This window comes from Scyliorhinus torazame, chromosome 4 (assembly GCF_047496885.1).
Source record: "Scyliorhinus torazame isolate Kashiwa2021f chromosome 4, sScyTor2.1, whole genome shotgun sequence".
NCBI classification, from domain to species: domain Eukaryota; kingdom Metazoa; phylum Chordata; class Chondrichthyes; order Carcharhiniformes; family Scyliorhinidae; genus Scyliorhinus; species Scyliorhinus torazame.
Window position 1 is genome coordinate 99066815 of NC_092710.1, and position 24595 is coordinate 99091409.

At 47.5% G+C, this 24595-nt stretch overlaps 1 protein-coding gene across 1 annotated transcript in view; it reads left to right on the forward strand.

Annotated features, from left to right (window-relative positions):
* The window catches only part of LOC140410352 (uncharacterized), a 485957-nt gene that overhangs the window by 131684 nt on the left and 329678 nt on the right, over window positions 1-24595 (forward strand). Inside the window, exon 9 of the mRNA XM_072498368.1 lies at window positions 4983-5045. Within this exon, the coding sequence (XP_072354469.1) occupies window positions 4983-5045 (63 nt within the window). The remainder of the gene's footprint in view (window positions 1-4982; window positions 5046-24595) is intronic.

The window sequence follows — 24595 nt, forward strand, 5'->3', positions numbered from 1 at the left end:
AAGAGCAGTATTACGGTGGCGGAGAGGATGCTAGATGGGGACTCTTCTTCCGAGGTAGTATGGGCTGAAGTTAGAAACAGGAAAGGAGAGGTCACCCTGTTGGGAGTTTTTTATAGGCCTCCTAATAGTTCTAGGGATGTAGAGGAAAGGATGGCGAAGACGATTCTGGATATGAGCGAAAGTAACAGGGTAGTTATTATGGGAGACTTTAACTTTCCAAATATTGACTGGAAAAGATATAGTTTGAGTACAATAGATGGGTCGTTTTTTGTACAGTATGTGCAGGAGGGTTTCCTGAAACAATATGTTGACAGGCCAACAAGAGGCGAGGCCACGTTGGATTTGGTTTTGGGTAATGAACCAGGCCAGGTGTTGGATTTGGAGGTAGGAGAGCACTTTGGGGACAGTGACCACAATTCGGTGACGTTTACGTTAATGATGGAAAGGGATAAGTATACACCGCAGGGCAAGAGTTATAGCTGGGGGAAGGGCAATTATGATGCCATTAGACGTGACTTGGGGGGGATAAGGTGGAGAAGTAGGCTGCAAGTGTTGGGCACACTGGATAAGTGGGGCTTGTTCAAGGATCAGCTACTGCGTGTTCTTGATAAGTATGTACCGGTCAGACAGGGAGGAAGGCGTCGAACGAGGGAACCGTGGTTTACCAAGGAAGTGGAATCTCTTGTTAAAAGGAAGAAGGAGGCCTATGTGAAGATGAAGTGTGAAGTTTCGGTTGGGGCGATGGATAGTTACAAGGTAGCGAGGAAGGATCTAAAGAGAGAGCTAAGACGAGCAAGGAGGGGACATGAGAAGTATTTGGCAGGAAGGATCAAGGAAAATCCAAAAGCTTTCTATAGGTATGTCAGGAATAAGCGAATGACTAGGGAAAGAGTAGGACCAGTCAAGGACAGGGGTGGGAAATTGTGTGTGGAGTCTGAAGAGATAGGCGAGATACTAAATGAATATTTTTCGTCAGTATTCACTCAGGAAAAAGATAATGTTGTGGAGGAGAATGCTGAGCCCCAGGTTAATAGAATAGATGGCATTGAGGTACGTAGGGAAGAGGTGTTGGCAATTCTGGACAGGTTGAAAATAGATAAGTCCCCGGGACCTGATGGGATTTATCCTAGGATTCTCTGGGAGGCCAGGGAAGAGATTGCTGGACCTTTGGCTTTGATTTTTATGTCATCATTGGCCACAGGAATAGTGCCAGAGGACTGGAGGACAGCAAATGTGGTCCCTTTGTTCAAAAAGGGGAGCAGAGACAACCCCGGCAACTATAGACCGGTGAGCCTCACGTCTGTAGTGGGTAAAGTCTTGGAGGGGATTATAAGAGACAAGATTTATAATCATCTAGATAGGAATAATATGATCAGGGATAGTCAGCATGGCTTTGTGAAGGGTAGGTCATGCCTCACAAACCTTATTGAGTTCTTTGAGAAGGTGACTGAACAGGTAGACGAGGGTAGAGCAGTTGATGTGTATATGGATTTCAGCAAAGCGTTTGATAAGGTTCCCCACGGTAGGCTATTGCAAAAAATACGGAGGCTGGGGATTGAGGGTGATTTAGAGATGTGGATCAGAAATTGGCTAGCTGAAAGAAGACAGAGGGTGGTGGTTGATGGGAAATGTTCAGAATGGAGTACAGTCACAAGTGGAGTACCACAAGGATCTGTTCTGGGGCCGTTGCTGTTTGTCATTCTTATCAATGACCTAGAGGAAGGCGCAGAAGGGTGGGTGAGTAAATTTGCAGACGATACTAAAGTCGGTGGTGTTGTCGATAGTGTGGAAGGATGTAGCAGGTTACAGGAGGGATATAGATAAGCTGCAGAGCTGGGCTGAGAGGTGGCAAATGGAGTTTAATGTAGAGAAGTGTGAGGTGATTCACTTTGGAAGGAATAACAGGAATGCGGAATATTTGGCTAATGGTAAAGTTCTTCAAAGTGTGGATGAGCAGAGGGATCTAGGTGTCCATGTACATAGATCCCTGAAAGTTGCCACCCAGGGTGATAGGGTGGTGAAGAAGGCCTATGGAGTGTTGGCCTTTATTGGTAGAGGGATTGCGTTCCGGAGTCGGGAGGTCATGTTGCAGCTGTACAGAACTCTGGTACGGCCGCATTTGGAGTATTGCGTACAGTTCTGGTCACCGCATTATAGGAAGGACGTGGAGGCTTTGGAGCGGGTGCAGAGGAGATTTACCAGGATGTTGCCTGGTATGGAGGGAAAATCTTATGAGGAAAGGCTGATGGACTTGAGGTTGTTTTCATTGGAGAGAAGAAGGTTAAGAGGAGACTTAATAGAGGCATACAAAATGATCAGGGGGTTGGATAGGGTGGACAGTGAGAGCCTTCTCCCGCGGATGGATATGGCTGGCACGAGGGGACATAACTTTAAACTGAGGGGTAATAGATATAGGACAGAGGTCAGAGGTAGGTTCTTTACGCAAAGAGTAGTGAGGCCGTGGAATGCCCTACCTGCTACAGTAGTGAACTCGCCAACATTGAGGGCATTTAAAAGTTTATTGGATAAACATATGGATGATAATGGCATAGTGTAGGTTAGATGGCTTTTGTTTCGGTGCAACATCGTGGGCCGAAGGGCCTGTACTGCGCTGTATTGTTCTATGTTCTATGTTCTAAAACCCTAGGCAGCGTTTCAGGGCCTTAGAGCAGTAAGGGAGGGGGAACTCCATAAGGGGGCACATGCGTTCAGGGTCGGGGCCTATAACTCCATTTCGCACTACGTAGCCGAGAATGGCTAGACGGTCGGTGCTAAACACGCATTTAGCCTTATTGTATGTTAGGTTAAGGATTTTAGCGGTCTGGAGAAATTTCCCCGCGCGGTCGGGAACGTAGGCACGGACGTTCCTGGAGGCCACGTCCAGGGAGCCTGCAAGGGCCCGTGCCTCCCTGAGACCCAGGGTGTCCTTCGCTAACAGGCGCTGGTGCATTTGTGACGAAAGCATACCTGCCACGAAAGTGTCCCGGACTAAGAGCTCCGTGTGTTCGCTCGCCGAAACTTGCGGGCAGCCGCAGCTTCTTCCCAGCACCAGGAGAGCGCGGTAGAATTCCTCCAGCGATTCCCCAGGGGTTTGTCGCCTTGTTGCAAGCAGGTGCCGGGCGAGACCTGGTTTACCGGGCGAATATAGTGTCCTTTTAGTAGCTCAATTGCTGCATCGAAGTCTTCCGCTTCCCCGATGAGGGTGTAAATCTCCGGGCTCACCCTTGAGTGCAGGACGTGCAGTTTATGCTCTCCCGTGGGTGCGTTTTCAGCCGTCTCGAGATACCCTTTAAAGCACGGCAGCCAGTGCTTAAAGATTGCCGCTGAGTTCGCCGTGTGGGGGCTAAGTTGCAGACACTCCGGCTTGATTCGGAGCTCCATCCTTTCTTCTTAAAAATCTAACTTATTAAATTGATGCACGATCAATGACCACGAAAGTGAGGTTGTAGTCCAACTGAAGGCTTTAATAAGCTGGATGTTTCCCCCAGCAGCTCAGGTACAGAATGAGGGCTGCTGGGGCGGCACGGGTTCTTATACCCTGCCTATCAGGGCGGAGCTATTATACACTTGAGCCAATAGCAAGCATACAGGTTCTTCCAAGGTGCTTTAGCCTCTCGGGTACCGTAATACCTATAATACCACAAGTAGAAACATGGGGAAGACTTGCTGTGACTGTGCAGAGCATTGATGAGACCATGGTAGTGTGCAGTTTTTAATCTCCTTGTATAAGGATATACTTGCATTGGAGGCAGTTTAGAGAAGGTTCACTAGGCTGATTGCTCGGGTGAAAGGTTTGTCTTATGAAGGAAAGGTTGAGCAAGTTGAGTTTATATTCATTGGATATTATAAGAATGAGGGGTGGTCTTACTGAAACATGCAAGATCACGAGGGAGTTTGACAGAGTGGATGCTGAGAGAATGTTTCCTCCTGGGGAAATTTAGCACTAGAGGACACAGTTTAAAACTTACGGGTCTTCCCAAGTTGGGGAGGAATTTCTTTTCTCTAGTAGATATTGCTTATACTTGAGACTGAATTGGGCAGATTTTTTTTTTATTCCTTCTCATCCCTTTAAGGTAGTGTTGAGCCGCTGCCTTGAACTGCTGCAGTCCATGTGGTGCAGGTACACCCATGGTGCTGTCAGGGAGGGAGTTCCAGGAATTTACCCGTGACACTTCTGATTGGCAAGGGAGTATAAAGGCAGGGACGTTGAGTTAAGGCCACAATCAAATCAGCCATGAATGCATTGAATGGCAGAACAGGCTAGATGGGCTGAATGGCCTACTCCTGCTTCCATTTCTTAAGCTCTTTTTATCTCAATTGGACTGGAGGCAGATATTAAAATGTGAAACTTTAATGGTAACTGAAGGGCAACAACTTTTTCTCTCTGGTTCAATTTGCTGCTCGGAAAAGCAACCAATCATTATCACCTTATGGCCACTCAGTTAAGACTTTTAGGTAGCAAAACCATAGAATCCAAACCAGATTTTGATCGATATCTTTATTATATATGTATGTATGTATAGTGAAGTTCGTCATTTCAAAATCCAAAAGAACAGTGAATAAATTCAACATGTGAAGATTTCTACCTGTGACCCAGTCTCACTTTTCTGAACTCTAACCAATCTTGTGAGTCACAGGCTGGTAAATACCCCTGTGTAGTTAAGCATGGCAGGACCCTGGCTCAGGGTGGGCAAGTGCAGCAAAGTAGAGCCACAAAGTTACCAGCAGTGTGACTTTATAGCAATGGAAAGCATGGAAGCCGATTTATGCACAGCAAGTTCCCACAGGCAACAAATGAGATGAATTGATCAGTTAGCCTGTTTTATTGGCGGCAGTGAAGGGAGGTCGTTTCTGTCTACTTGGGTAAACACCCGAGATTATTGCTTCAATTCAGGGGCTTGTTTGAAACTATTGTACATCATGCATTCTGTCTTTAACTTTCTTCTTTCAAGTTTGGTAAAGATTGTGTTTCATTAATTTAGGGAGAAGTTCCGGTTGCTCCTGAAAAGGGGGAAAGAGGTGACCCTGGTCCATTAGGTGAAAAGGTAAAAGTTTCATATACATTTACGTACATTGAAATTTGAAGTAAAATGGGATCTTGTATTTTTGGAGATTTTCTCTTGATACTTGCTTCCATTATCCCGCACTTAACCTCTTTCCATCTTTGTCTCTACATTTATCATTTCTGTAATACAGTACCTACAGACTCCATAATCACCTTTACAAATTAAAGTTTGTTTCCAACTGTATTGATTATCCATGGCATATTTTGTTAATTATGTTTATTTGACCTGCACTTTTTCAATGTCCTTTACACTATATATTTTTCTCTTTTTTCGGGAATGTTGACTGGGACAGCATTTTTGCCTAATATCCTTAGTGGGGACAATTTAACAGTCAACCACATTTCTGTGGGTTTATTGTCACAAGTAGGCTTAAATGAAGTTACTGTGAAAAGCCCCTAGTCGCCACATTCCGGCGCCTGTTCGGGGTGGCCGGCACGGGAATTGAACCCGCCCTGCTGGCATTGTTCTGCATTGCAAGCCAGCTATTTAGCCCACTGTGCTAAACCAGCCCAGTCCACGTAAGGATGTCAGATTTCATTCCCTAAAGGACATGAGTGAGCCACAGGTGGGTTTTTATGACTGTCAACAATGGTTTCATCATTAGACTTTGAATGCCAGGTTTTATTATTTACTGAGTTCAAAACCATTTGCCATGGTGGGATTTGAATCAGGGTTCCCAGAGCATTACCCTGGGTCTCTGGATTACTAGTCCAGCAGAATACCACTACACCACTGTCTCCCCGAGTTAATTTGCAGTCTGATCGGCCAATTTCTCTTTCCATCTCATTTTTATCCTTCTAAAATCCAAACTGGTGTCCTGGTTTTTCGACTAACCTTTTCCATTCTTATTTGTCTATTAATCATTATCGCCTTATGGTCACTCAGAAATAATTTACTCAGTTACCTCCAGCTTTGACACAGTCATCCAGACTCAAAGCGTGAGCCCTCTTCTTTCCACAGATGCTGTCAGACCTGGCTGCGATTGTCCAGTATTTTCTATTTTTGTTGCAGATTCCAGCAAGCACAGTAATTTGCCTTCATACTCATTTACTGAGTGATTTGTTTCTCAGAACTAGATCCAGCAACCTCTCTTCCCTTGTGTGGTAGTCTGTATTAGGGGTATTACGGTACCTAGGTTGAGACTGTAAGACCATTGGTGTGGGAGGTACCTGAGGCATGAAGATCATTGGTGAAGCCGGCCTGCTGGTTCCGCCCAGTAAGGTGGAGTATAAGAGTCTGTGTCTCCCCAGCAGCCGCATTCTGTAGCTGCGCTGCTGGGGGGAACATCTAGTCCAATAAAGCCTTCAATTGTCATCCAATCTCGCTTCTGGAGTCATTGATCGAGCATCACCTTGTCAGGCACAAGCATAATGCTTGAGAATGAATCCTGAATGTTCCGCCTTTCACTCCCCCACCTCACCTCACACTCCTGATCACTGAGTGGGTAATTCAAATATCCTCTCATTACCATTCTGTCTTTCGTACTCATCAACCCACTGATTTCATAGAATCATAGAATTTACAATGCAGAAGGATGTCATTCGGCCCATCGAGTCTGCACCATCCCTTGGAAAGAGCACCCTACCTAAGCCCCAGCATCCACCCTAACCCCGTAACCCAGTAACCCCACCTATCCTTTTTGGACACTAAGGAGAATTTATCATGGCCAATCCACCTAACCTGCACATCTTTGGACTGTGGGAGGAAACCGGAGCACCCGGAGAAAACCCACGCACACACTGGGAGAATGTGCAGACTCCACACAGACAGTGACCCAAACTGGGAATCGAACCTGGGACCCTGAAGCTGTGCTAACCACTGTGCTACCATGCTGCCCAGATTTGCTTTTCCCTCTCCACCTGACAGTTAGAGGTTCTATAGTCAAACCCCATCAAGGTAGATATTAATGGGCCTGGTGTTCCCATCCTGACCGGGGCTGAACTGTGCTGGGCACGCAGCAAAAAACGGTGGGCAGAGCCTTGGTGTGGAATTCCCGCTCCCGTTTCCAGTGCCAGCAATTTTCACTGGCATGGGAAAGGGGTCAGTTCACGGCCTGCACATGCACCAACAGACGACGGACGTTCATTGTAAAGACTGCTGAAGCAGTCATCTTGCTATTTTAATGGAGTGCCATTGAGAACATGCTGGGAGGCTCCTCAGTAGTGTGGGAAAACTTTGACGACTTCACCAGTATGGAAACATTCACAGCATTTTGTCTAGAGAGGCCTTGGAGAAGGCCCTTTATCTGCACCAGGGAGGGAGCAGGAGGCCGCAGTGTAGTCCGTGAAGACCGAGTCTGGCAAAACTCTGCCACCAACATCCTTTCAGTTGGGCTTGAATAACCTGTCCTTCTAAAAGGAGGCCTGCCACTGGACATAGGTGCAGCTCCCTCACACCTGCAGGGCATTCAGGCAGAGCAGTTGTAGCAGTAACATGGAGTGCTATGAGGAAGGGTCCCCAGGCAGCAAAAGGCACAACTAGCACCAAGGAGGAGGAGTGGAGACTGCCCTGAGTTTTGCGTACCACAACGGGTCCACCTATCTGGGTGGTAGCAGTGGTTAGTACTGCTGCCTCACAGTGCCAGGGTCCCGGGTTCCATTCCGGCCTTGGGTGACTGTCTGTCTGTGTGTAGTTTGCACATTCTCCTTGTGTCTGCGTGGGTTTCCTCCAGGTGCTCCAGTTTTCTTCCACAATTCAGGTTAGGTGGATTGGCCATGCTAAAATTGCGCCTCAGTGCCCAAAGATGTGCAGGTTTGGTGGAGTCTTGGAATAGGGCAGGGGAGTGGGCCTAGGTAGGGTGCTCTTTTAGAGAATTGGTGCAGACTCAATGGGCTGAATGGCCTCCTTGTACACTGCAGGGATTGTATGGATCTATTGCAGCAATGGATCATGCAGTGAGGTTGGGAGATTAATGAGGGCTGCTTCATGGTGCGTCACATTTCACAAGGCAGCAACCTGTTAGCCAGCAATGATATCAGCAATGGTGGTTTGTAGTCCCAGGTAGGAGTTCGGCCAGCTGATACAGTGTTTCTGAAGAACACCTCCAATGACTTCCTCCATTTATTGTGATACCAAGATGGGACCGGAGGTGGGATGGACTGACCTTTGTGCCTGACACCATTTCAGCCCTTGATAGTATCTCTGTGCTGCTTTGGCAGGTGGTGGGACCTGACTGCTGCCAGTCCCTGACTTAGTGGCATGAAAATACAAGGGGGTGGGCACTGCAGGACAGGAGGCAGGATCATGACGTTGGTAAATAGTTGACTCCCAGTTTCTGCCTCAACCATGAAAATCCGACCCATTGTCTGAACCTCGGGTGTTCTCTCACTCGAGAGCACAATCTCTGCTTTGCTGATATTACTGGCCCTCCTTCAATTCTTACCTATTCTGTCTGCCATTGAAATATTGCAAGCTGCAATATGCTTATTTTTCCATACCTGCTGACAGGTTTCTATTCGTGTATAATTGCTTCAAATTCTTCCAATTTCTATCCCACATGCTCAGCACTGCAGTACATGAACTTTGCAATTTCTTGTTTGTATTTAATGCTCCTCATTTTCCCTTGTGTGTCTTTTTTGTCTCTGCTTGTGACTCCATCCTTTCCCTCAGAACTGATTGATTTTAATTTCTTTTCAATTTCTCTTAACTTTTCTGCATGCTGAATGTTTTCAGTTTTTGTCAGAAGTATCTAACTCCCTTGAGGTGGCAGCGTAATCCTCTATTCCCCTGAAACAACCTGAAGCCAAGTGTTTTTTAAAATCAAAGTACATTCAATTTATTCTACGTGGTTAGGATGTTGTGATGCTTTTTATTCCAAATAGTGCTTCTTGGGGACTGGAGATTAGCAGAAGACTTGTAATATTTAGTTGTTTCCACCACTTGGCTAAGTCTGAGTCTGCCACAGGGAGAGGAAGATTTGCACAAGAGCAGCATCAACAGAAATAAATCAATTTGCCAAGAAGAGGTCTCCAACTGAGAGTGAGCGAAGGCCATTTACAGTGGTTTTAGTTCATTAACTTTGACCAGGCCAAGACATCAAAACATCTCTTTGAGTAATGCCAGAGCATCCGATCTGAACAGGCAGTCAGAAGCCTGACTTTAAAATCTCACGTGAAAGGGAGCATCTCCAGCAAGCAGCATTTCCTCAGTATGGCATAGAAGTTCCAACTCTGATAATTGTTCTTAAGTGGTAGTGAAACCATGCTATTCTAACTCGCTGGCAATGTGATTACTAGCCACATAAGGGCACTGAGATGTTACCCTCAAAAACTCGCTCCCAAAGCCTGGTTTCTGCATTGCAAACTGATGTTGGCCATCATCGACCTCTCAGGCACAAGTCTGCACGGCGGGACATAAACATTGTTATTTGGCGTAAAATGAACCGTGCGAAGACTAGAAACCGAGACCAGGAAGAGCGGAGGGCTGGATTCTCCGTTTCAGAGACTAGGGGCGGGATTCTCTTGGTCGCCAAAATTGAGTTGGGCGATCAACCGGAGAATACCCGTTTCCGACCAAATCGGGGGGGGTGGGGGGGGGGGGGGGGGGGGGGGGGGGGGGCGCTTTTGCGATGCTCCGCCTCCTCTAAAGTGCCGTATTTGCCGTACTGATACTCCGCTCTGACCAGCCAAGTTCCTAACGGCGCCAGTCGCGTCTTATAGAATTTACAGAGCAGAAGGAGGCCATTCAGCCCATCGAGTCTGCACCGGCTCTTGGAAAGAGCACCCTACCCAAGGTCAACACCGCCACCCTATCCCCATAACCCAGTAACCCCACCCAACACTAAGGGCACTAATTTTGGACACTAAGGGCAATTTAGCATGGCCAATCCATCTAACCTGCACATCTTTGGACTGTGGGAGGAAACCGGAGCACCCGGAGGAAACCCACGCACACACGGGGAGGATGTGCAGACTCCGCACAGACAGTGACCAAAGCCAGAATCGAACCTGGGACCCTGGAGCTGTGAAGCAATTGTGCTATCCACAAGGCTACCGTGCTGTCCCATCTTCTATCATCCATCGGGAACTCGGCATGCGGCTGCAGACTTAGTCCAGTGCCACCACAGTCGGGGTGGGCCTACCCGTGGGTAGGGGGAGGGGGGACTATGTCAGGGGCTGGGGGCATTGTTGGAGGGGTGTCCGGGGCTTGTAATAGTCCGGGGCACTATTTTACAGGCCAGGTCCGCGGCCGGCCGACGCCATGTTGCACGGCACAACCGCTGCAGGCCGCCTCCATGCACGGCCACGGACCCGGCAACTCACAAGGGCGTATCGGCAGCTAGAGCTGGGTTCTCTGTGCTGCTGGCATGCAAGCCCCCAGCCAAATGGAGGATCGGTGCCCGTTTTGCGCCAAATTTTCGGTCTTAAAACACCACCGTTTCCATGCCGGCATGAGGGCATAGCCTGAAAATCGGAGAATCCAGCCCCAAGTGTTAACACCAGAACTGAATCTGTGGTGTTCTATGACAGGAAAATTGGCGCCGTACCCAGAGCAATTCCACAACCGTTAATGGACTAGCAACGGCGCCACATGGAACATGACCGATTCCAATGAAAAACGGTATCTGATTCGTCTGAGAGTTGGGGGTGACCGAGGAGAGGCTGACAAAACTGCAGCCACATATTAGCACTCCACCCCCCCCCCCCCCCCCCCCCCCCCCCCCACACACCCATTCCAGCCAACAGGATGGCATGGTGGCCTGGGGGGGCACCATCCGATCCATGGCACCAAGTTCACAGTGGGCAGTCAGCGTGCCCTCACCCCCCCCGCTACTGCTTCTCTCCTTGGGTATGGGACGAGCTGAGTTGCTGTTGCAGATGGTCAGCACAAAACACAATGGGCCAAATGGATTCCTTCTGTGGTGTAACCATTAAATGATCCTATGAAAAAACCTGCATTTCAGCAGCACATTTTCTTCAGTAATGTCGTGTCCAATAATTATTAAATACAGTTTAGGGTAGAATTTCCCGTCGGCAGACTTTCCAGTCCGGATGTACACTTGAGTGCCCCGTCACATTTCCAAGCTCTACCCCCTGTGCGGCGGAGCTGTAGAATTCTGCCCTTAAATTATGACTGTCAGAAACCATCAGCTCATTTTAAAATGTGCCCCTGTATATGCAATGGCACAAGGCAGTAATGTTTGATTGAAGCTTACAAATTTCAGTCTCCTAATTTTAGCTACTGTAATTAAAATTCCGTTCTCCAGTTGACCTGATCCCAGGACTCCCAGGCTACTGAAAAATGTTGAGCTTTCATGGGAAATGCAAGCAATCTGTCTCTGGTTTTCAGATGCTAATTGTTAGCTAATGGCCGCACATCTATGCTTCAGCCTGCTGCTCCAGCAAAAAAGGAGCCAAAATCCCTCCCCACCTCTTCCACGCCACTTGGTTTCTGATTTGCTGTGTTACCATTGACCATCCAGAACACACATCCTTCTAATTCCCTGAGTTTATTCTTTCACTTTGCTGTGTCAACCACCCTTGTTGCTTCTCTACATGCAACTGTCAATATTCCAATTTGCCTCCATGTCTGGACTAGGAATGCAGAGCTGGATGCTATTGCTATCCATTCTGCCACTTCTGGGAAATATGTGGTAACCATTTAAACCGATCGTTAAAGAATGGAAGGAAAAGAATGGTCTTGCATTTATATAGCACCCATCCCGACCATCAGAATTCCCAAAAAGTATTTAAGTCGCTGTTATAATGCAGGAGAAATGGCAGCCAATTTACACACCGCAAACTCTCACAAACTGCAATGTGACTAGATGATTTGTTTTTGTGGAAGTGAGGGATAAATATTGGGTCGGGCATATCTCTACTATTCTTCAAAGTAATCTTTCTTATCCAGCTGAGAGGTCATATGGGGCCTTGGTTTAATGTTGCATCTGAAAGAAAAATAATAAGTCAATTGGGATGAATGTGAATTGAAAAGAGCCACGTGGGTCTGACTTTTTCGCCCATCGGGTGCGATCATTCTGCAGGCCCGGAAGTGGGATTGCGGTTGCGATTGGGCCCGGAACATTCTTTCATGCTGACTGGCCAATTAATGGGCATCCAGCATAAAATGTATATTGGGCGAGGCTCAGTGCTATCAGGGAGGGCGGGAAGAGGGTAGTTGCCATAAAGGAGGGGCAGGCTGGCACTTCTAATGTGGTTAGCATTGCTGCTTCACTGCGCCAGGGATCTGGGATCAATTCCAGCCTCTGGGGACTGCCTGTGTGAAGCTTGCACGTTCTCCCTGTGTCTGCGTGGGTTTCCTCTAGGTGCTCCGGTTTCCTCCCACAGTCCAGAGATGTATGCATTAGGTCGAGTGATCATGCCAAATTGTCCCTTAGTGTCCAAAGATGTACAGGTTAACTAGGGTTCTATGGATATGAGGTGAGGAAATCCCAGTTTAAGAGAGCTTTGGGAATCGTTGATTTAATAAGTTACCTGTTTATCTCAAATGTGTACACTCGCCATATGTCATGTCTCAATACATTAACTTTGACTCGTAAATGTTTGATGGATTAGGTTTGTTATTTGTTCACTTAAGGCTATTTTTAGATATTACTTCTGGGCATGGGATCGAGAGGCATTATTGGACAGATTTGAGTAAGCCCGTCTTTATTCTTCTTGTGTTATACCCGACCTGAGAATGCTTGATTCCAATATGAGGTATTGAAACGAGAATATTTTCCTAGCCAGCACCAGAAATCCTGACTTTGCTGGCTGTAAGATGAGCACACAAAGAGTTAATGCTTTGTAAATTGCTGCTGTGATAACCCTCGCAAGGACCACAGGAAATCATCTCCCTGTAGGGCTTGTGGGGTATGAGTTCCCATGGTAACAGGCAGGAGGCAGGGGGGCCCGCCCAGCAGGGACTGGTTACCAAGGCATTTAAATACCATCCCACACCGGATGGGGTGTTCTGTTAGTTCCGGCCTGGAAACCTGTGCTGATTGAATTTAGAATAAACCTGATTAAACCATCTTCCTGTCTCCTGGATTACTAAACCTGCCTTAACTAATAATTTGACACAAGAGTTTTTCAAAATGAGGTAAGGTTTTTGGAGGGTGCATAGTGAGAGATGCTTTCTAATACTGGACACCTTCAATAAAAGGAGAACATGGATTCAGGATTGTTACCAGAAAATGAAGTGGAGAAATAAAGGAGTTATTTTGATTGAGAGGGTTATTAAAGGATGGGATACATCATTGAGACAGATTGTAAGAGTCGTAGAGAGTTGAGTTAAACAGGGTGGCACAGGGGCTGTTTAGCACACTGGGCTAAATCGCTGGCTTTGAAAGCAGACCAAGGCAGGCCAGCAGCACGATTCAATTCCCGTAACAGCCTCCCCCGAACAGGCGCCGGAATGTGGCGACTAGGGGCTTTTCACAGTAACTTCATTGAAGCCTACTTGTGACAATAAGCGGTTTTCATTTCATTCATTTCATTCAGTGGCTGAATGGCCTCCTGCACTGTAGGAATTCTATGGTACAAGTATCAAGTGGGGGGGGCTGGGGCTTAGACAGGAAAGTGGAGTTAAGGTCACAATCAGATCAGCCATGATCTTATTGGGTGGCACAGCAGGTTCGAGGGACAAATAGCCTACTCCTAATTCTTGTCTGTAACTTTTTTCATTGATACAGCTAACTTACAATTTCCTCTGCCAGCAGTTATCCTAGTACCTGCCTCAGAAAATAGCCACAAGCAAAGTGCAGTATCGAGTGGACATTAAGCTACTGAAATTATTTGATGCAAACATGACTAAGTCTTGCATTTGCTTTCCGCTAAATCATTGCTACTTGCCCGAAGGAAAATCACAGACAGACTCTGGAGCTGTGACAACAGAGAAGTGAATTCAGACTCTGAAAAATTCATCAATTGTATCTAACTGACACATAACCAGTGAGGCTTTTACCAGAGAATGTGGATAAAGTTAGATCCAGTTCATGAAATTTAATTAACCAGCACCTTTTGAATGTGCAGCTTAATGTATTTTTAAAGATGCTAATATATTAGGAATGCATTGGACCCTCCATTGTGTTTGGCTTAATGGCACTCGGAGATCAAGGTAGAAATGAGAACATCCATTTTGAAAAAGGATAATTGGGTTTGAGATCTGTTCTGTGATCGAACTGATTCAGTGGCTGCTCAACCATATGAAATGTCAAAGGAGAAGTTTAAAATGCAGCCTTTTATTAAAGGCTGGATGGTATTTCTTCACTGCCCATTTCTCCCATCTCTTCCCCCCCCCCCCCCCCCTCCTCAATCTGTGCATCATTCCACAAATCTGACAATTTGCCCCTCTCACTCTGCGAGCAACACTTTGCAGCCATGCAAAAGTGACTGAGATCCTGGCCAATGCATTGCCTCCTTTCCAATACACAGCTGAATCCTCCGCACCTTCAGGGGCTAGGCCGACGCCGGAGTGTTTGGTGCCACGCCAGCCGGCGCGGAAGGGCTTCCCCCCGCCGGTGCGAGTTGGCGCATGTGCGGGAGCACCAACATGTGCTGGCGTCATCCCAGCGCATGCGCAGGGGAGTTCTTCTCCGCACCGGCCATGGTGGAGGTTGACAGCAGCTGGTGCGGAGGGAAAGAGTGCCCCCTCGGCACAGGCCCGTCCGCGGATCAGTGGGCCCCGATTGCGGGCTAGGCCACCATGGGGGCACCCCCGGGGCCAGATCCCCACGTGCCCCCCCCGAGGACTCTGCAGGCCGCCCGTGGAGCCCGGTCCCGCCGGTAAGGATCTGTTGTGATTTACGCCGGCGGGACCCACCGAAAACAGGCGGCCACTCGGCCCATCGCGGGCCGTAGAATCGCCGGGGGGGTGCTGCCAGCTGCCGGCGCGCCGCGACTCCGCCCCCCGCCAAAACCCCGGCGCCAGAAAATACGGCAGCCGGCGGGGGCGGGATTCACGCCGCCCCTGGCGATTCACCGACCAGGCGGGGGGTCGGAGCGTCCCGCCCACTGTATTTAGATTTACAGGAGGCATTTGAAAAGGTGCCACAGCAAAGATTATTGGGGAAAATAAAAGTTAATGCTGTAGGGAGTAATATATTGGCTAGCTAACTGGAAACGGGGTCAGCATAAATGGGACTTTTTCTGGTTGACAGAGTGTGCCACAGTGATCAGCACTGGGGCCTCAACCTTTTACAATCTATATAAACGACTTGGATGAAGGGACTGAAGGCTGGTTTGTGAAATTTGCTGATGACACAAATATGTGTAGGAAAAGAGGACATAAGGAAGCTACAAAAGGGAATAGATTGGTTAAGTGAGTGGGCAAGAATTTGGTAAATAGAGAATAATGTGGGCATATGTGAAATGGTCTATTTTGGCAGAAAGAATACAAATGAAACTTAAAAGAAGAGAGACTGCAGAGCTCTTTAGGTGCAGAGGGATCTGGGTGCCCTCATGCATCAATCACAAAAAGCTAGTAATGATAATAATCGCTTATCGTCACAAGTAGGCTTCAATGAAGTGTTTGTATGTGATCAATAATTGAAGAGGGTGGTGCCGAATGCTCATTCTGCCCATTTTATCACCATACGTTGGACAGAACAATGTTGGATTTATGCCCCAGTATTATTTGACACCAGTTTTGTTTCCAGGTTCCTCTTTGGTGGGCATTCTGATTAGGTTTCCTTTCCTTTGTTTAGAGGCCTGGCAGAGAGCATGCCGGCCACACACAGCATTTTCACACCACTCTGCATTCCCTCAAACTGTCACCAACACAAAGCAATTGCTGCGCACACCCAGTACATTTGGCCTCACTCCCTTCTCCACACTTCTGATGGCTGGACACCATGTCAAAATACCTCTACCACTCCCACCTCGTGCCCCACAGCAATGTGACATGCTGGAAGAGGCAACATACCAGAGGGAAATGAAAAGATTTCTCTTTGTTTCCCCCCCCCCCACTGGAATATTGGTGATCGTATTGTTGAAGATCACCAGACTGATTCCTGGGATGGCAGGATTGTCGTACGAGGAGAGATTGGGTCAATTGGAGTTTAGAAGAATGAGGGGATCTCAAAAATAAAATTCTGACAGGGCTTCATCACTGAGGGTTGTGAACCTGTGTCATTCTCTACCACAGAAGGCTGTGGAGGCTAAGTAAATAAATAGATTTCTGGACTCCAAAGGAATCAGGTTTGGGGTATGTGCGGGAGTATAGTGTTGAAATAGAGGATCTGCCATGATCATTTTTAATGGTGGAGAAGCTTGACTATCCTGCTCTTATTTTCGAAGCATCACCTTTAAGTCACTTATCTGCAATTTGATGTGACCACGCTCCTCATTATGGACCATTCCAGCTCTCTTGGAGGTGTAAGGGGTCGGTGGGTATCACAACAGCCAATAAAATATGCCAGAGACTCCTGCTCTCTGAGAAAATAAGTACTGCGTCATGTTCAGCTTATTGCTCATGTTGTGCAGTTTAAACTCCTGTCCCCGATTTGTTAAACTAGCATAATCGATCAAGAAGGACAATATCCAACCCTTTCATTATTTGGTAAACCTCTTGTCAGCTCACCCCTGAGTCTGCACTGCTGGAACCACAAATAGACCAAGCTGTGTACACTCCAGTCACTCTTAGCCATCGTCACCACTGCCACGTTGTCATAAGATAAAGTGATTTTCTCAATATTCCCAGTTTGAAAACCTGCTTGACACATTACATTTATACTGAAAATAATTCATGGTTACAACTGTTGTGTAGTCACTGGGATACAAAGAACAAAGAACAAAGCAATGTACAGCACAGGAACAGACCCTTCGGCCCTCCAAGCCTGCGCCGACCATGCTGCCCGACTAAACTGAAATCTTCCACACTTCCGGGTTCCGCATCCCTCTATTCCCATCCTATTCATGTATTTGTCAAGTTGGCCCTCAAACGTCATTATGGTCCCTGCTTCCACCACCTCCTCTGGCAGTGAGTTTCAGGCACCCATTACCCTTTGTGTGAAAAACGTACCTCGTACATCTCCTCTAAATCTTGCCCCTTGCACCTTAAACCTATGCCCCCTAGTAATTGACCTCTCTACCCTGGGAAAAAGTCTCTGACTATCCACTCTGTCGATGTCCCTCATAATTTTGTAGATCTCTATCAGGTCGCCCCTCAACCTCCTTCATTCCAGTGAGAACAAACCAAGTTTATTCAACCGCTCCTCAAAGCTAATGGATGGTTTTCAAATTTGAGCTCCGCTGCTAATTTCCACAAAATAGTTAACCAAGAAGAGCTTATGATGTTGTAATATAGATGTAGTATATAATGTTTATGATTGTCACAAGTAGGCTTACATTAACGGCAATGAAGTTACTGTGAAAATCCCCTAGTCGCCACACTGGCGCCTGTTCGGGTACACAGGGCGAGAATTCAGAATTATCAAATTACCTAACAGCACATCTTTCGGGACTTGTGGGAGGAAAGCGGAGCACCTGGAGGAAAGCCACGCAGACACGGGGAGATTGTGCAGACTCCGCACAGACAGTGCCAGGAATCGAACCTTGGACCCTGGGACTGAGAAGCAAATGTGATAACCACTGTGTTACCATGCTGCCCCCACTGTGCTATTTAGAGTAGCTATTTTTTAAAATATCAATAACGGGATGTGGATATCGCTGGCGAGACCAGCATTTATTGCCCATCTCTAGTTGCCCTTCAGAAGGTGGTGGTAAGTTGCCGCCTTGAATCGCTGCAGTTCATGTGGTGTAGGGCCACCCACTGTGCTGTTAGGGAGGGAGTTCCAGGATTTTGACCCAGCAACAGTGAAGGAACAGCAAAATATTTCTAAGCTAGGGTGGTGAGTGACTTGGGAGGTGATGGGGTTCCCAGGTACCTGCTGCTCTCGTCTTTCTAGATGGTAACGGTCATGGCTTTGGAAAATGATGCCCAAGGAACCTTGGTGAATTCATAGATTATCATAGAATTTACAGTTCAGAAGGAGGCCATTCGGCCCATCGAGTCTGCACCAGCTCTTGGAAAGAGCACCCGACCCAAGGTCAACACCTCCACCCTATTCCCATAACCCAGTAACCTCACCCAACACTAAGGGCAATTTTGGACACTAAGGGCAATTTATCATGGCCAATCCACCTAACCTGCACATCTTTGGACTGTGGGAGGAAACCGGAGCACCCGGAGGAAACCCACGCACACACAGGGAGGATGTGCAGACTCCGCACAGACAGTGACCCAAGCCGGAATCGATCCTGGGACCCTGGAGCTGTGAAGCAATTGTGCTATCCACAATATTACCGTGCTGCCCCTTACTGCAGTGCATCCTGTAAATGGTACACACGGCTGCTACTGTGCGTCGGTGGTGGGTTTGAATGTTTGTGAAAGGGAAAGCAATCAAACGGGCTGCTTTGGCCTGGATGGTGTCTAGCTTCTTGAATGTTGTTGGAGATGCATTCATTCAAGCAAGTGGAGAGTATTCCATGCAGGAAAACTTAGCTTGTGGGATGGAGAAACCTGCCCCAGATCTTTTTGTCCATGTTTGAACCAAGGATATCACTGAGTGACCCTGGCGGAACCCAAACTGAGCGTCCATGAGCAGGTTATTGCTGAATAGGTGTCACTTGACAGCACTATTGATGACTCCTTCCGTCACTTTACTGATGATGGAGAGTCGACTGATGAACTGGCAGGGTTGGATTTGTCCTGTTTCTTGTGTACAGCACACACCTGGGCAATTTTCCACCTTGTCGGGTAGATGCCAGTGTTGTGGCCGTACTGGAACAGCTTGGCTCGGGGTGCGGCAAGATCTGGAGCACAAGTCTTCAGTACTATTGCCGGAATATTGTAAGAGACTATAGCCTTAGGAGTATTATTTCCATAGAAGTATTTATCGGAGACACTTGGTTCTGTCTGCTGACTTGTTTGCACTGAAGCTTATCCTGGAACATATAGTAGCTCCAAACCTGAGCAGCAGCTTTACCATCATACCTGACCCTGACTGTCTTGAGATACCCTACCCTCTGTAGAACTAGAGGTTCTGTGGTCCAGTGGATAGTTTTCCTGCCTCTGATCCAGAAGTTCCAGGTTCAAGTGCCACTACAGGATTTGATGTCCAAGGAAGGTATGTTCATCATGTGGACGAACAGGTTGACTATCAACGTTGTAAATCCTAGCTCGTACCACAGGCAGGCAGTAAGAGTGCAAGAGTCCTGGTCAGCCATGGGATGGAAGGAATATCGCTGTGTCTACCATCACTATCCATAGCTCCAGGCTAAAACATACACGTATGTTGCCACAACAACCTGCACTCCCTGAGTGAACTATAACACGCCACTATTCTTTCCAGAGGATGCTGCCAAAGCGATTTAAACATGTCGTTAACAAGTGACTGTGCAATTATACAAATCCCACACTTCTCAAACATTGGAGTCTATATTTAATCATGGAGATTGGAGTACCCCAGCTGGAATATCTTGGAAATAATATCCTTAGCCTCAGTTAGAAAAAAATCACTTGGGTCAGAGGCCTCATTCTTCTTCGACTCTATCTTGTTGCTGTCCTTCTAAAAGCTAACATTAGTTTTGAAATTTGAAATCTGGATGATAATGCTGTCCTCTGGTCGAACATCATTTCACCCATTACAGTCGTAGTGGATTCTCCGCCCCACCGTGCCACATTTCTATTTCACCCCGCCGGCGGGATGCTCCGATTCGCCGGCCGGTCAATGGGGTTTCCCATTGTGGGGCAGCCCCGCGCTGTCGGCAAACCCCGGGGCTGCCGGCAAAACGGAGTATCCCTTCTCTCTCTGAATATGAGGGCATTGATGTATTCACTGGATGCTGTTCCAGACAGGCACCCCACCCAATTTCATAGAATTTATTTCATTAGAATTTACAGTGCAGAAGGAGGCCATTCGGCCCATCGAGTCTGCACCGGCTCTTGGAAAGAGCACCCTACCCAAGGTCAACACCTCCACCCTATCCCCATAACCCAGTAACCCCACCCAACACTAAGGGCAATTTTGGACACTATGGGCAATTTATCATGGCCAATTCACCTAACCTGCACATCTTTGGACTGTGGGAGGAAACCGGTGCACCCGGAGGAAACCCACGCACACATGGGGAGAACGTGCAGACTCCGCACAGACAGTGACCCAAGCCGGAATCTAACCTGGGACCCTGGAGCTGTGAAGCAATTGTGCTATCCACAATGCTACCGTGCTGCCCACTTGAAGAGTGAACTTTAGGACTGAAAGTCAGCTGCTTTTCTTTTACACTTGAGAGTTATGGCAGCCAACATTCTAGCCTCAAATGGCAACTTGCATTAACCAAGCACCTGGGGATTGCCAACTCTGATTAAAAGTATTCCTGGAGGGTTCACCACACATCTTGCCCTCAGGTTCCAGGCATTACTTGGCCAACACATCTGTTCTTGTGACGCACTGCCTTCCTATGTCAATTGGAAAGCGTAAAGACTCATTACACAGTTGAATGATGCTTGTCCGGCAGCCCAGCAGCCTTTTATTTTTCTTGCATTTTCAAAATTTTCCATCTGGCAAAGTGAAATGTTCAAAGAAAATGACATTAAACACTTGTTTTTATGTCTGGATTTTTCACACGGCAGTGTCTTGGAGATTGATCTTCAATCCCTGGAGATTCCTGGCTAACCCTGGAGGGTTGTAAACCCTACCTCTAACATAGTGAACATCTTAGGGCTTCAGAGACTCCCTACAGTGCAGAAGGAGACCATTTGACCCATCAAGTCTGTAACTGACCCTCCGAAAGAGCACTCTATCCAGGTCCATCACCCAGATCTATCTCTACCCTGGTCCATCATCCAGATCTATCCCATAACTTAACCTGCACGTTCCTGGACACTTGAGGAGCAATTTAGCATGGTCAGTCCACCTGACTTGTACATTTTTGTACTGTGGTAGGAAATCCACGTAGACACTGGGAGAATGTGCAAGCTCCACACAGACAGTCAGCCAAGGCCAGAATTGAACCTGGGTCCGTGGTGCTGTGAGGGTGCAGTGTTAACCACTGTACCACCATGCCACCTCCCATGAACATAATCAAATGAAATTTGGCACCGAGCCATTTATGTTGGGTCAAATAACTGAGCACTTGATGAAAGAGATAGGTTTGATTTTAAGGAGTGAGGTAAAGGAAGGAAGCATGGGAGAGGTTTAGGGAGGGTACTCCAGAGCTTGAGGCCTTGACAACTGGAGGCATGGCAGCAGGAAGCCAGAATTAGAGGAATGCAGATATCTAGAGGGGTTTGTGTAGCTGGAGGGGGTTAGAGGGGCGAGACAATGGTGAGATTCGAAAACAAGGATGAGAATTTTCAAACTAAAGGCATTGCTTACCCAGGAGCAAACGTAGGTCGGCGAGCACAGGTGCTGGGTGCAGGTGATTTGGTGCAAGTAAGACACAGGCGGAGTTTTGGATGATCGTATGTGGGAGACCGGCCAGGAGTGCATTTGAATTGTGCAGTTGGGAGGTAACAGGGGGCGGGATTGTCTGGCTGTTCCCAATTGCTGGTTCCCCCGGTCCTGCCAAAGGCAACTCCTGAGGCGGATTCCCTGGCAGTGAGGTGGGCGAGCCATACAAAACACCACAGACTACGGCAAGACCAGAAGATCCTACTGGTGGCTAATGGTGAGCCACCACCTCTGCTGTCAACAGAATCCCCGTCATGGTTGAGGTTTTCTTATTTTAAAATAAATTTAGCGTACCCAATTATTTTTTTTCTCCAATTAAGGGGCAATTTAGCGCGGCCAATCCACCTACCTGCACATCTTTGGGTTGTGGGGGTGAAACCCACGTAGACATGGGGAGAATGTGCAAACTCCACACGGACAGTGACCTGGGGACGGGTTTCGAACCCAAGTCCTCGGCGCCGCAATCCCAGTGCTAACCACTGCGCCACATGCCACCCTCTTGGTTGAAGTTTTCAACAGCAGAAGAGCGGAGACTGGGTGAAATTGGCCAAAGTTATGGAGATTGAAGTCGGCGGTCTTGGGGCACCATGGAGATGCGATTGGAAGCTTACCTTGCAGGGATCGCAGCACCCATTGAATCTTACTCGGATCCTGAAGCTATTTGCCCTGCTTCGGTAGCACAAGTGGATAGCACTGTGGCTTCACAGCGCCAGGGTCCCAGGTTCGATGTCCCGCTGGTTCACTGTCTGTGTGGAGTCTGCACGTTCTCCCCGTGTCTGCGTGGGTTTCCCCCGGGTGCTCCGGTTTCCTCCCACAGTCCAAAGACGTGCAGGTTAGGTGGATTGGCCATGATAAATTGCTCTTAGTGACCAAAGGGGTTATTGGGCTACGGGGATAGGGTGGAAGTGAGGGCTAAAGTGGGTCGGTGCAGACTTGATGGGCCGAATGGCCTCCTTCTGCATTGTATGTTCTATGTTCCATGTGATGAGCAGGTAGTTGGGGCCCTGCAGTTTCCGGGGATCAAGATAGGGAGGCATGAGAGGCTCGTGATCTATCAGGCATCAGCTGCAATTGATAAGAGACTGCTTCCATTCAATAAAAGATTTAAATTTGATGCTGCCGGTGTCGTAATATTTGCAATTCCAGATTGTGATGTCTGAGCAAGTATCCAGCTGCACATATAAAGAAGGCAGCCATGCATCGAAGTGCATATGCTCTGCATTGGCAGCAAGTGGAATCTTTATGTTTAGTTTGTATTGCTGATGCATTTTCTCATTCCTGCATGCTTCGATGTGAAGTACTCACTGACAAAAAGCCATGAAAATTGTATCGTCAACTCAATTCTCCGTCGGCAGCATTCTCCATTGCACTGGCGGCACACCCATGACCGACGATTTCCTGATGGTGTGGGGCTACCCACAATGGGAAATCCCATTGACCGGCTGGAAGGACGGAAAATCCCGCTGCTGGCAGGAGCGCACCACAGTACAAAACTGATGCGGCAGGATGGAGAATCCTACCCCTACCTCCACCTCTAACAATTGGGGTCATCAATTTGCTGCAGTCTTATGAATTAGGTTTTGAATTCCTGGAGTATGTTTGACCAGGAGGAATGTGTCTAAACATTGAGCTTGTCGCACAATGTGCTCGTTTGTCCGACTTATTTTTAATTCCTCATGGATAAACATCCTTTTGGCCTAGACTAAACATATGCATCCATGATACATTTCAGGGGCAATTGTTATATTCTTGATCTGATTTGCGGATGTTCAGAAGGTTGCGATATAATCATAACGCAAGTGAACAGAGCTCTTGAGCGCTTTGTTTCCCAATTGGCAATGGTTAAAAATCAAATGCTGCTAACAATCAGGATAGGAGCCCAACGATATAACCAAATGACAAAGCTGGAGAAAAAGATACAGGTGGCAGTGGTTAGCACTGCTGCCTCACAGCTCCAGGGACCCAGGTTCAATTCCGGCCTCGGGTGACTGTCTGTGTGGAGATTTCCCCCCCTGTCTGCGTGGGTTTCCTCCAGGTGCTTCAGTTTCCTCCCGCAGTCCAAAGATGTGCAATGGTTAAGTGGATTGGACATGTTAAAATTGCCCCTTGGTGGGTGATTCCTGATATGTTTTTGTTTATGTTAAGATGCTAATGTTTGGGGGTTTGTTGGGAGGATGGAATCGTTGTTATGGATATGGGGATTGACATTACGTTCGTTACTGATTATTGTTTATTGTTGGGTGTAAATTTGGCGGAAAATGTGAAAAAGGAGAATTTTTAAAAATATATATTTTTTAAAATTGCCCCTTGTTGTCCAAATGGTTAGATGGGGTTGCGGGGATGGAGCAGGGGAGTGGGCCTGAGTAGAATGCTCTTCCTGAGGGTCGGTGCAGACTCAAGGGGCCAAATAGCCTCCTTCTGCACTGTAGGGATTCTATGAATGGGATTCTATGAATTATAAGAGGTGGTAATTCGATTTAGAACATGGAACATGACAGCGCAGTACAGGCCCTTCGGTCCTCGATGTTGCGCCGACCTGTGAAACCACTCTAAAGCCCATCTACACTATTCCCTTATCGTCCATATGTCTATCCAATGATCATTTGAATGCCCTTAGTGTTGGCGAGTCCACTACTGTTGTAGGCAGGGCATTCCACGCCCTCAATACTCTCTGAGTAAAGAACCTACCTCTCACACCTGTCTTTCATCTATCTCCCCTCAATTTAAAGCTATGTCCCCTTGTGCTAGACATCACCATCCGAGGAAAAAGGCTCTCACTGTCCACCCTATGCAATCCGCTGATCATCTTGTATGCCTCAATTAAGTCACCTCTTAACCTTCTACTCTCTAACAAAAACAGCCTCCAGTCCCTCAGCCTTTCCTCATAAGGTCTTCCCTCCATACCAGGCAACATTCTGGTAAATCTCCTTTGCACCCTTTCCAGTGCTTCCACATCCTTCCTATAATGCAGCAACCAGAATTGCATGCAATACTCCAAATGCGGCTGCACCAGAGTTTTGTACAGCTGCAACATGACCTCATGGCTCCAAAACTCAATCCCTCTACCAATAAAAGCTAACACACCTTACGCCTGCTTAATAACCCTCTCAACCTGGGTGGCAACTTTCAGGGATCT